Source organism: Rhinolophus ferrumequinum, assembly GCF_004115265.2.
Source record: "Rhinolophus ferrumequinum isolate MPI-CBG mRhiFer1 chromosome 5 unlocalized genomic scaffold, mRhiFer1_v1.p scaffold_110_arrow_ctg1, whole genome shotgun sequence".
Lineage (NCBI taxonomy): Eukaryota > Metazoa > Chordata > Mammalia > Chiroptera > Rhinolophidae > Rhinolophus > Rhinolophus ferrumequinum.
The window spans coordinates 476614-489963 of NW_022680355.1; the positions used below are offsets into that span (position 1 = coordinate 476614).

At 47.7% G+C, this 13350-nt stretch overlaps 1 protein-coding gene across 5 annotated transcripts in view; it reads right to left on the bottom strand.

Moving 5' to 3' along the window:
• Positions 1 to 13350, bottom strand: part of FRMD4A (FERM domain containing 4A) — a 564004-nt gene that overhangs the window by 20660 nt on the left and 529994 nt on the right. For all 5 annotated transcript variants that reach the window (XM_033100573.1, XM_033100571.1, XM_033100572.1 and 2 more), the window contains 5 exons: positions 12387 to 12520; positions 8740 to 8862; positions 5565 to 5793; positions 2897 to 2953; positions 226 to 463 (listed from right to left, as the gene is read on the bottom strand). In XM_033100573.1, coding sequence (XP_032956464.1) covers positions 226 to 463; positions 2897 to 2953; positions 5565 to 5793; positions 8740 to 8862; positions 12387 to 12520 — 781 coding nt within the window. The remainder of the gene's footprint in view (positions 1 to 225; positions 464 to 2896; positions 2954 to 5564; positions 5794 to 8739; positions 8863 to 12386; positions 12521 to 13350) is intronic.

Sequence of the window (13350 nt, forward strand, 5' to 3'; positions counted from 1 at the left end):
GGTTGATCCTGAGCCAAAACCCCAATTTCCCTTTGAATGACACATCTGCACCTCAGCAGGGAGAACAGCAGAGGGCGCTGTGAGCGCAGCCCTTCTGAAAGGCAAGCCCAGGAAGGAGGAGATAGGTTGATTTGGATTTTGTAATTTGTGGATGCTATTTGGGACAGCCTGATGCTTTCAAAAGCATTGACCGTGGCCTCCTTTGGTCTTCCCGACCCAGCTTACCTGGAATGACCGTGGGAGGAACGTTTCTTGACTTTCTCGTAAGGCTCATCTAACGAGGACTCACTCCACATTTTGGGCTTTATGGGTGACTTGTCATAGTCGTTGCGGTGATAGTGCATCTGCCTGAGTCCCTCCAGGGACTGGGGAGGAGGAGGCCTGTTGTGCGATGGTGGCCGAGGAGGGAGTCCCTTGTGAGGAGACTGTAAGGGGGACAGTGTGCTGGTGACCTGAGAGTCTTCTGCACAAAGACGGAAAGAGAGGCACTGAGTAAGGGGCGTCCTTCCCCCCGACCCCAGGCAGACCCACCTCTGCCCGACACCAACACCGGGGAGCCAGACCCGCAGCCACTCTTAAAGCCGTCCCATGATACTTCCCCAGTTGCCAAGACCCGTCAATTCAGAACAAACCAAACCTAAACTTTGAGCAGCATTAAATGGGAAGAGAAGTTTCAATGCCGATTAGCTACAAACGGACTAAAGCCTGAATTTCATTAAATACCATCACATGATTGCTTCACACCAAACAGCAAAATCAGCATCATTCTAAGTTTTCTTTCAAAAGACAAGGAAGTGTCTAATCTGCTTTTGGGAGTTTCAGCTCCATGAGAGTTTTTTCTGATTTGTCCATTGCTACATCCTCAAGGTCTAAAATGATTGTGGATACATAGTAGGTGCTCAATAAATATCTTTCAGGAAAAAAATGAATGAAAGCATATATGTTGAATGTAATTATCTGCTGGTGGCTCTAGGTATCTCCTCTGCTTCTTCCAGAACTATCTACGTAATTGTCTTTTAATGTGTTCGCATATATTTTTCTTTTGGATTGGCTTTAAGTTGTTTGGGAAGGAGATGGGCTACAAAGATTACAGATGAATAGAAGGTCACTGCCTGCCTTCAGGGGAGTAGCTTTCTACCATAGCAATGTGCTGTAGGACTTTCGGAGAAGGCGAATTTAGTCAGTCAAGGAAGGAGCTGTGGGCGAGCCTGGTCCAGAAGAGACCTCAGCAGTGGACAGAGAGGAGGAAGGAGGAAGAGCCCAGGACCATGTGCAGCTGGGACAGCAGCTAGGGAGGAGGAGCAGAGGGAGAGAGGGAGGAGCTCTGCTCAAGTTGCAAGTACAGCAGACCTACTGTGTGCACGAGATAAGCAAGGTGCCCCTGCTGATGGGGCTAATTCCAGGCTAAGGAGTCAGGATTCAGTCTGAAAACCACAAGAAACTTTGCAGCGCTTTAAGAACTAGTCATCTGGCAGGCTTCAAAAGTAGACAAACCAGGAGAGGGGCTAAGAGGGGGTGAAGGAAGAGATCCAGTGTTGAGAGACCCGGGGAGGATGGCCACCGAGCAGAGACAGGCAGGAGAAATTCAGTGTCCCTTGTTGAAGGCAGAGGCGGGAGTTGAGGGGAAAATACTCAGAAGCAAACCTCAAACCCAAAACAATAGTTCACCCAAATCCATTTCCAAGTAGTATTCTTTCCCACCGTCTACTTCTCAATTCCCCATACTTGAAACCTAGGCATGCATTATGCTTCCACTCCTCTTGCAACCCTCAAAGTGTAAAGAGCCCTAGAAGGAGTGAGTCTGCAATGGAGTGTGTGTGTGTGTGGGGGGGGGAGGGTGTCCAAGTGAGCCAGTAATGCCCCGAGGTGGTCTGGGGGCCTGGGACACGAGGAAGAAACTAATCATAAATAATGCATCAAAATTAGCCAATGACAATATATAACTCCCCAACTCCTCTGTTACAAGGGAATCACAGCCAGTGGTTCTCGTTCCCTTCCCTGGAGAGATGAGTCCTCAGAGGCCAAAACAAGGGCTGGGTTTCTGATATTGAAAACACAGCTCCCTGCTCTCCTGCAGTCCCACTTCCTCTCCACCCATGTAAGCTGACAATAAAAATATTAGGATCTGATTGCTAATAGCAGGACCAAGACGACTGGATAAATCACCCACTAGCCTTCTCCACATCAACAGCAATTATTATTATTCTTGCAATTATCCTTCATTACTCTGACTTGGCTGGACCTGTTATGTTTTCTGTCTGGATAGCCACTTATTCACTGCCCGCCTGAGGTTCCCTACGGGGCAAAAAAATTAACTGCCACTTAATATATTTCCATGTCATTAATGCCCTGGCCTTGTGAGCTGGGGGTTAAATCCGCAGGAATACGCTTGGAGGTGGTCCTGTGTTTGGAATCCTTTCCTCCCCTACATGTGGCAGTGAGCTGGGCGGTCTGGGGGGGGGGGGGGGTTACTTCTTTTTTCTGCTGCCCCCAGGCTCTCCTAGCAGGTTTCAACCTTTGATTTGTGATCCAAACCAATGTCTGCCTCTTTCCTCCAGAAATTATGAATACTCAAAAGGAAACTATGTATGGTGTTCAGAATCTCTGTTGAGTTAAAAATGCGGTTTTGGCAACTAAAAATGCAAAGTACCACTCACTGAATAGCACCTTAAATCTTACCTCTCAGCCACAGGAAATACTAAAATTCCAATATTTACGTGGCGCCATGCACTCCCCCCCGGCAACCCGGGGACTACTGAGAAATGAGAGCATTGCAGGGAACCCGGCTGCCATCTTGGCCGGGCTCTTGCCTTTAGAGTGACCTGTCCCAGACCACACACAGCTTAATCCCAGATTAATCCGTGCCCCCTACTCAAGCAGGAAATGGACAACCTACCATCCTCCAGAACAAGGGCATCTGAGAGAGAACTGTCTTCACTGGCAATATTTCCATCTGAGAAAACAAAAAGCAGAAGTCTAAGAGTCCAGCACATCCCTGACACAAAGCCCTCGCTATGAAAATCACGTGTGTTTAGCACCATCCCGTATGCTTCTCTTCCTCATCAGAAAGAACCATGAAATACCAAAAATGCTGTCAGGCATTTCCTTGCCAGTCGCGGGTCACTGGCTCACCTCACGCCCGACACTGCAGTGTGCCCTGGTCTCTGTCCTCTGGTTTCACAGGACACCCAATATAAAGGCTCCTGGGCCTGGTGAAGCCACGTCTGTCCCAGCCCGATCCCACAGCATGTTCTGACTGAACCAAAGTAAGTGAACTATTTATTTTGTGAAAGTGAAACCAGGGTAAGGAACTTGGCTTTGCTCGCAGGGCAATAAATGGCTTCTCAATAAACTTCTGAAGTCACTGGTAGAGAAAACAAGCTGCAAAATACAGCCTCGGTCTCTCCAAAGCTTATTTTCATTGACAACAATCAATTAACCATGAGAATATGACCACGAGGGAAATAGCAAGATAATCCTCTCAGTTTAACAGTTGGGGAAACTGAGGCACACCTAGGGAGCAGGTCTGTCCAGGGTTCTTTGCTCTCCTGGTCACATAGTCCCAGGTCTTCTGATACTAAGTTTAGTGTTTTATCTCTTGAAATTAAAAAACCACGCTAATGAACTAAGACGACTCTTAATTGCTCCTCTAATGCAAATGGGCCTGTGAGATGAAAACATTACTTCAATGAGGCAGCAAAATAGAGAAGATATATTCTTGAGTGGTTAAGAAAAAATGGCTGCAGGCTTGGATGGGACCAGTCAGTCATCAGTTAGTGCAGATAATGGTTTAAAAACAGACTGCTGGCAGCTGTAACAGAATAGCCCTCACTGGGCTGGCTGGAGAACCAGGTTCTTCTGTGGCCAACCAGCGAGACGCCCTTCCCTGCAGGGCCCTCCAGACTCGGCTTTGTCGGCCACGCTGGATGTTTTCTTGGAGCCAGGACCCCCAAGTGCCTTCAGGGGGGCAGAAGGGCGTCTCAGAAGAGGTATCAGATAGAGAAGGTCTGGGGACTGCAGCTCTGTTAGGAAGTGGGGGGAAGTGACAAAGTCTTGGCCAAGGAAAACAGGGCGAGATGGGGAAAGTTGGCTATTCCAAATTTCCTAGAGCAAAAGGATTTTTTTATGGTCTCTTTCTCTTCTTTTATAAACCAGGAATTTACTTTATTCATGTTGCTTGATGGACTGTGAATGCCTAAGAGACAGAGAGGCTAGACTTTGGCATCTAGGAGTCTCTGGTACAGCACTGCTTCCCCAGTAGGCCCAAAGATATATATATAAAATTACAGTTAAAAAAAAAATATATATATATATATATATAATTGAGTCACACACACACACACACACACACACACACGGTGCCAAAAAAAGTCTACAATTTAAGAAAGGAAAACTGTATTAAAATTGTAATTCTCAATATATATCAATAACAAAAGATGAATACTGGTCACGTTTGACTTCTGCAATTACAAGAGGTGCTCAAAGTGGTTACCATCAGCGTCTAGACACTTCTGATTATGGCGAACTACTGCTTGAGCAACGTTGACCAAAGTGTCCACTTGTGTACATTTTTTTGGCACCCTTGGTGTATGTGTGTGTGTGTGTGCGCGCGCGTGCATAAAATTGCAGTAAAATATACATAACATAAAATGTACCATTTTAACCATTTTTTTCTGTACAGTTCAGTGGCACTAAGTATATTCACATTATTGTGTAACCATCACCACCCTCCGTCTCCAGAACTTTGCATCATCCCAAACTGAAACCCTGCCCCCATTAAACACTAAGTCCCCACCCCTTACCTCTGCCCCTGGTAACCCCTATTGTACTTTCTGTCTTCCTGGAGCAAAAGTATTTTAAATGTGCATAAACGAAAGAACACTTATGCATTTCAAAGAATTTGCTGACTTAGGGAAAAAAAGGATTATAACAATTTGGGGGACTTGATGGTTGTTGGTAGATTGGGGGGGTCCTTCCTCCCAGTGTTTACCAAATATAATCACCCAAACTCCTAACCCGTCTGAGCCAAGTTCAGGGCTCTAGACAATCAGAGTGGGTGGCCCAGTGTTCCCCGGCTTCAGCCTTGGGACAGAAGCCCCTGAGACAGACAGGACAGAGGTTTGGCAGGGGTGCTGGCCTGCAGTGCAGTCCAGCCTCACACCTTTCCTTCCAGACTTGGGTAGGCAGATCAGGTCCCTGAGAAGGGTAAGGCCTGGGCCAGCCCGGGCGCGACGGGGGCTGCACAGCTAACTGGGCTCAGCTCGCAGGGAGGGGTGTTTCGCTCATGGCTGCAGGCTCCCTTAGGGAGGCAATACATAGTGATCATGATAGTTTGATTGGCATAACCCTTGCGTCTATGGACCTGAGTGCACTTTATTACTCTCATCTGGCCTCAGGCCTTATTAGCTTCATTTTATGATGGAAAAAAGGAATGCACAGGGAGGTTGTGTAACTTGCTTAGGTCACGTGGTTGAGCTGGTCTCTCGCCCACTCACAGGACTGGTGCCCGCTCCCTGGGGCAGTGGGGGCAGCGTGCCCACCGTGGGGTGGGGCTCAGCACTGACCATCGATGATGAGTGAGGCCCTCTGGGTGGGCTTCTTCCCAGACTTGATGCGGTTCTCGTTGATTGCATTCTCAATCTCCTGCAGCTTCTTCAGTGCATTCAGATACGAGGTTTTCCTTTGTTTCTTCAGTTTTTTGCTGACGTTGGGGTCACTGGCGAGGCGGCGGGCAGCCTCTGTGATCTGGGATTGAATGGCGAACTCTCGTTCCAGGCGTTCCAGCTCAGCTTCCTGAGGGTGGGAGAGCCACGGTTACACTCAGGGGATGCTGGGCAGACCTGTCCCCCTCATCCCTGCCCCTGAGCCAAGGCCCGCCAGCCTTCCCTACTCCTGGTGGACATGCATACCAGGAACCCAGCGGTCCTGGTGCCTAACCCCTCCCCTGCCTGGGCCCCCAGTGGCCCCATGGCTAAAATCTCTGGCGGCCAGTGCCCTGGGCACACTCACTCCCAAGACCCATGGCCCCTGTTCCATTCTGGAGACAAGCGATGGTCCCCTCACGGGCACCATTGCCGAGAAGCAAAGAGTCCCCAAGCCATGAGCTGGGGTGGCCTGGCTTCATTTCTACCGTCTCCAGCAAGGTTCACGAAGACCGAGCCTTTGTGGAAATTCAGCCCCATCCGGGTGGCATTTGCTTTCCATGCTGGACACTAGCTGAAGCTCTGTTTCCAGAGCAGCTTTCTAACCTGCTCGTCTGTGGGTCTGCAAACAGGGACCTCCCACGTGCCCATGCCCTTCCCTCCTGCTCACCCGTCTCAGGTTTTGAGCCCTGCATGGTGGGCTATCCCCACTCACCCAAATTCCTTTGGGAGCCCTTTCTGAGAAACCCAGTGTCCCTCTCACACTGGCTACTCATAACAGCTCTGCTCGGGCCGGGGGGCCTGGGTGGAGGGTGACGGTGGGGCCCGTGTCCCCGACTCTTAGGATGGTGCTAGGCCAGTCTCCTTCCTCACCCTGGGTGCCTCCCTCCCACCTCTACCCCTTACTCTGGCCAGAAGGAGCAGATGGGTGAATTTTCCCTCAGAGTTTTGGTCCCAGAAAAAAAATGAATCTGTGTCAGAAAAAGCCTGGTGGCCCCACAGGATGAAACCCAGGGCAGCACATTTGTGGCTGGCCTTTCCGAAACTTGGTCCGTGGCTTCTTCAAGTCTGACCCGGGAGGCTGGGAGACCACACCATATCCTGCCCTAGGTGACCCATGGTCACGCCCAAGGCTGATAGGAACACATCCAGCCTTGGAGGAGCACGTGACAAGTTTGCCGAATCAACAGATGTTCCTAGTTAGTGGCCAGGTACAACGTGCTGGCCTCTGGGCACCACGCACCAGGCTGGGGCCTCGGTCTAGCAGGGAACTCTTAGCCTGGTCTCCTTCTGGGCCTGAAGGGAATGGGGACCAGGAGTGAGAGGGAAAGGTGAAGATCAAACGGAACTCTTTAGGCCATAATGAACTCCTTCCAGATCCTTCCAATGCTGGCTGCATTTGTTCTCTAGGAGGGAGGAGAATATTGGGGTGGACTCCCGCCCATGGCCCGGAAACAAATAAGTCTCCAAGGACAAAAACGGATCTTTGAGTGGGACTGTTCCCATAGCCCTGGCTCGAGGCGCTGCCCCAAAATTTTGTGAGCGCCGAGACAAATTCTCACTACGTCAACTGAGACAAACACAGGCTGGCAGCCTGTCTGCACAGATGGCTGCCTGCTGTGTGAATAGGCCGCCAAGCGCATTTCTAGGAGGAATGGGGATCTCTTCCTTCCCAGAGGAACTCTGCAGGGCACCCCCTAATTCTGTGGTCCTCCCTTTGAGGGGTTTTGGGACAACACGTGCAAGGACAGGTAAGGAAGATGGATGCACGTGGAATTCTCGGGGACCCAATGGCATCGATTGCTGACAAGTATGAAGGAGCAGCTGGTGAGAAGGTGCAGTGGGGGCGGGGGACTGTGGGGAGGGCAATGGGAACATTACTAAGTGGGGTCTCCTCGTAAAGGTGGAGTGCCTGGTGTCTGCCCAGCACAGCGAGAGGAAGTGCCTCAGGCAATTCCAATCACAGCAGATTTGAAAAATGCATAACCACACCGTCTCCTAAATCCTAATAAAGACTCTGAACTTCGTTTTACAGGAGAGGAAACTGCCTGGTCAAGCTTTAGATGTGGGTGCAGCATTCTGGTGTGGCCACCAGCCCCCTGGGACCTGATAGTGCAGATCTCAGGGGACTGGTCCACCCCTTCTACTGGCTCCAGGGCACCTGTCTTCTTGTGGATGCACCATCACGCTTTCCCACCGTGGGTGTTACATGGGAATGTTGGTTTCTCCCAGTTACTTTTCTAAAAGACTAGACACGTACAGTGTTCCCTTCTCCATTGGCTTTGACGGTGCCCTTTCAAGCCCTCTGCTCAACAGCATTTTAATGAATAACTTTATTCAGAATAAATTTGGAAAGACACTTCCTGGACATGACCCTGAGGCCTGAAGGTATGCCTGGGCTTGTATTTCTCTTGGGCTGAGGCTGGAGAACTTATTAACCAGCTGGATACGCAAGTTTCCCCCTCCCCCATCCCACAGCGGAACTGTCCAGCCTCAGTCCCACCAATGTTTCATCCAGAGAGGAGAAATGAGAGATGCTTCGGTGGCTTCTCAGAACAGACAAGGGAGGCCAGGAGGGACCAGCACCCTCCTCACACCCAGGCATGATTTTAGCAGCAGGCAGAAGTTGGGACCCCCGAGGGAAGACCCAGCCCATGGCATCCTTGCCCCTTGGGGGCATGGCTTAAGTTCTTAAGTTTTCTTTCCTCTTTGGTTTTCTTCCAGAGATCAGACATTACGCTTGGCTCTGTGTAATAAAGGGCTGGGAGGCCATTAAAAGGACATGTAATGGGTGGTGTTAGAATGTTCTCCCAGGATTAATTTAGCAGCTTGCCACAGGCCTATCGTGTCAGACAAACACCTTCCACTAAAATCAAGATGCTTATGAATGGAAGCAAACCAGTCCCACCAAGGGAGCCACCTACTGACCAACCAGCTAACGCAACAAGAGGCAAAAGGAAAGATCCTTGGGAGGAAATGGGAAACAGCATTTGGCCCTGGGTAGAATGAAGGAACTGTTACAGAAAACCTGGAAGCCCTACCAAATGGGGAAATGGGGATAATGTGAGAGAATCCAGCCACAGAAAGGAGGACGCACCTCTCCCTTGGGCAGGATTTTCTGTTCATCCAGTTTGAAGGCTGTCCCGATTCTTCTTCGAACAATGGGTGGTTCCTCCCCTGGATCCAGGGGATATTCAATGGGCAATTTGCCCGTCAGCTCCTAAATGTGTAATAGCACGAGGAGAGGATGGATCAGAGGGGGGCATGTGCTTGGTTTTTGAACACACACACACACACACACACACACACACACACACACACACTTCAATGCACAGATCCAACATAGTACCCTTAAGAAAAATGCCTAAAGGAGCTTCTGAAACATCACTTCATTGCTCTAAATGGACAGGAGCAGTCCTTTCTTTACAGAACAGATGCACTTTGAAAGTTCCTCCCAAAGTAAATCTGTCAGATAAATAAAATCGCCCTTGGTTGTCATTGTAAAACCTGCATTTCATTCATTTTCTAGTTTCCCAAGAGTCTCCTGTGTGCCCACTGTGTGCCAGGAGGGGCTGCACAGCCAGTAAGGGGCACAGCCAGCGCATGATCTGCACTCTTTCAAACTGCTGTGCTCTTTCCTCTGCAATGAATACTCCCTCCCAGTGATCTCAGATGAAAATGTCTTTCAAACGAACTTTCTTAGGAACAGTGGTACCTATATGGTAAGTCCCAGAAAAAGGCATAGGACGTAAATTAGAAACCAAAAATGATAATAATTATTCTACTCAGGCCAGATGACAGGCCAAGCTTAAAAGATATTAAATGTATACAAATAAGACTTTCAGTAGAAACTGAAAATATCACTCCTATTATTGACGAGGGTATTAAAACAGATCTGTTGTGTATTTTGGGCTCTGGAAATCTAATTGCCGTGAGTATACTGACAGTGAACTGAGTTGACAGACCGCCATCGTGACAACGATCCTGCAAACTCTGAGGGCCGTGGAATTGGTCTGGATTAGCACTGGGCTTTACGAGAGGAATGTGTTTGGGCCCAATGAAAATCAAACCTGAGTCAGCAGCTAAGCCATGTGGTGAAGCCAAGGCATCAGCTGCAAGGAGTCACTTCCGGGGACCAGAAAACCCTGGGAGAGCCACTGTGCGCCTCCAATGGCACAGCTGGTACCTCCAGGAAAAGCCCAGCCCTGGTTTCTGGTCCCAAACTAACGCCTGTGCTGCACAGACGCAAGAAGAGCTTGCAGTCCCTTATCCACACAAAAAGCTTTTGTGCTGGGTGGCCCACTGTATGTGTCCGACAGGCAGGAAAGCCCAAACCAACAGATTCCAGGCACTGACCCAAATGCTGAGGGGGGGAGAGACCTGGACCTTCTTCCCCACCACTCTATGTGTGTGCATGCTCACACTGAGGTGTGTGTGTGTGTGTGTGCACTGGAGTGTGTGTGTATGTGCACAAGCACCCCACTCCATGCTCTCCTGGGTCCCTTCCCTTCTGTGTTCTGAACTCTTGGCCTTTTTATTCCTCACAGTAAGCATTTCGGAGCACAATGGCCAACTATCTGAGTATGAAGTGTTCCGTAATTTCCCTCCCTCCCTCCCTGCCTCCCTTCTTCTTCTTCCTCTTCCTCTTCTTCTTCTCTTTCCCCTCCCTCCTTCTCCTCCTCCTCTTTCTTCCTTCTCTCTCTCTCTCTCTCCTCTCTCTCACGTAGTTCAAATGTCACCAAAGTCCTTATACGTTTATTCTGCAATATTTTTATCTGCTTCCCTAAAAGTCAGTCTACAAATAACACACATACTGAGGATTTTATATTGTTAGGATTTTCGTTTTTACCCTGAAATTTATAAAAAGTAGGGGAAAGTTGTTAACATGGCACTGATTTGTTAAGTCTAAAGTACCTGAGGCTTTAAAACAAAATATGTTAAAAAATGAGGCTACTGATTTTTCGCCATCTGCTTGAAGGTATTTGAGTCAAGGCCTTGATTCTCCACATTTAATCTGATTTCACTTGTAACCAGAGCCGCGTGGGGAAGGAGGAATTTCATGCACTGTTGTGGGGGCTTGGCTCGGTTCCTCTTCTATTGTTATTTCTGCCAAATGCTCCCACTCCACCTGTCTGGCTGCCCCCGCTTGCTCCCCAGGGGACAAAGAGTGCTTCTCCATATTCTGGGCTGAGGGGTGTGGTGTGTGTGATATGGAACAGAGTTAGCTAGAAGGTTCTCCTGTCGCTGATTACAGATGAGTCGGGAGGTGGTCGTGGGAACCAGCCCAGAAGCAGCCTGCCTGCGGCCAGCGAGGTCATTTCTTCTGCTCAAGTCCTGTTTTCTGCTGTCAACATCGGAAGAAGTGGGAGCTTTGTTTTCCTTATTTTGCTTTTATTTTTAAGACAGACAGTAAGACCTTTCTTAACGCATGCTAACCTTGCCCTGACATGTTTCTCCAATTTTCTTAGGCTGACTCCCTGCTGGGCTTAGGGGCACTGCCTCTATTAAAAACAAAATAAGGCTTTACAAATTATTAAATGCAGACACCCAAACCTGTGTTTTTCCAACCCTTCCAGCACATTCTTTATGCAAGGGTTGCTAATATTAATGGTACCACAGAGCACATCCCCCGGCCAGGCCACTTGATTTCCTAAGGTTTGCAATTGGTTTGTGCGAATGTGGGTCTGCTTTGAGCTGGCTCCGGTTTAAATTAATCCAGAGTGTAATTAAGCCAAGTTGAAATGTAATGCAATCTCATTCTACGGCCCCCTGTTCCTTCTGCCTGCAGCAAGGCACTATTATGTGGGGGAGGGGACTACAGCTTGGGAACCTCTTTACATTTCCCACTCTCAAATGTTCACTAACACAGCTCTATGGAATGTCATGTGGACTATAATCTCTCTGGAGGGCTCCCAGCCCATCCTGTCCATGTACAAGCACACGCACACACACACATGCACAGTAATGTGTGTTGCATTAAAAATTCAGTTCTTTAAACATGCTAACAGAGAGCTGTGGAATAAACAGAAGAAGACGGAAATGGACATTCAAATAAATACAACAGTGGCAGCCTCTGAATCCCAATGAAACTGGAGACCAGCGTATACATGGGCTTGAGGAAGCATTGCTTGGCATAAAACAAAAATATCACTAGGCTAAGATTTCATTATTTTAAAAAAGAGTATAATACTGGATGATGAGTTTTAAAGGGGATTATATATCAAGTGAAATCCTGGTTTCCTTGTTGATCCCCAATGATGCTTCTCAGTATGATTTCCAAAGATAAACCTTATCCAGCCTCATGAGAAACAAAAGTCATCACAACAGTAAACTCAGACACAAAATCTTAGGAAGATGGTGCCAACCATTATATTCCAGGAGGTAAGATCGTATGAGGAGATGCTTCATAAACTAAGAGACACCATGCAAATGTTGTTGTTATTTATAATTGCTACCATAACAGTTATCATTACTTGTCATTTGGCCTTGAGTGGGATCCCACTTGGGACTTTGTGAGGACCCATTTTAACTGGTCTCCTAGTGTCGCACTGACATCCACTACTTCTGTTTCTGATGGGGGACATGAGAAGGGTTGGGCGTTTCCAACATTTGTGTATCAGTAGAGGTCATGCTTCCCTCTTATGCTCTCTTTATAATCCCCACCACTGCTGTTTATAAATATGTGAAGACAGATGAGGGCACAGACAGCACAGATTTCCCCATCATGAAACAGTAACTGCTTACAGCTTCTCGGAGGCAGAGTTTCTTGAGTTCCTCCAGCCGCTGGCGTAGCGTTTCCTCCAGAGCTTCCTGCCGGGACTTCAGGGCAGCCAACATGTCTTTCTTGGCAGACTGAGAGCTATCTGATTCCTGAGAACCTATCAATAAACAGAGGGGTTACTAGGCCAGCTGATGGCGGGACACACATCTGGACCACTAAGGAATTTAACTGGAGCCCACGCGGTGGAGCTGGGATTTACCCAGGAATCAAGCGAGTGTGAAATAAAACAGGTGTTGCAGGATTCCAAGTGCAAAGAGTGAATTCTCAGCACTTAGCAGAATTTATAGCTAGTCAGAAGCATTGGCAGGGAAATTTACACACCTGAAAAAGAAGTTTCTCTTTCTTGGTTATCTTAAAATATGAAGCATACCTGTTTTAATTGCATCAGCAAATTTTAATAGACTTTACACAATGAAGGGGAAAGTGAAGTACAAGCCAGTAATTTTCATATGTAGCTTTAATTATTTTTCCATTTTAAAATGCTGTTTTTTTTTTACTTAGTACAAAGATAGTGCATGAATATCATAAACATTTTGAAAATGTAGACATGTACAAAAATTAGTCCATAAGCTAGGCACCCAGAGATAACCACTGTCGGGCATTTTCTTTTGAGCTTTTTATCTAAGCACGTACGTTTAAAAAATAACGTTAGATTTTTATTGTATTTTTTTAACTTAATACTGTATCATGAGTAAATTTCCTCCTAATAAAGGTACGCATATTTTTACAACATGGCAGAAATATCCACATGATGATTCAAATAGTGGACTGTTAGATATGAAACCCTTTGTGGAAGGCAAACTGTGAACCAAACTAAAAGAAAATAAGCTGAAATGCCAACTGGAGAGATTTAGATTAGAACAAAAGAATAATTTCTGAGTTGCAATGTTTGGATTCTGAGCTAGGTTTCCTGCAGTGAAACTATTA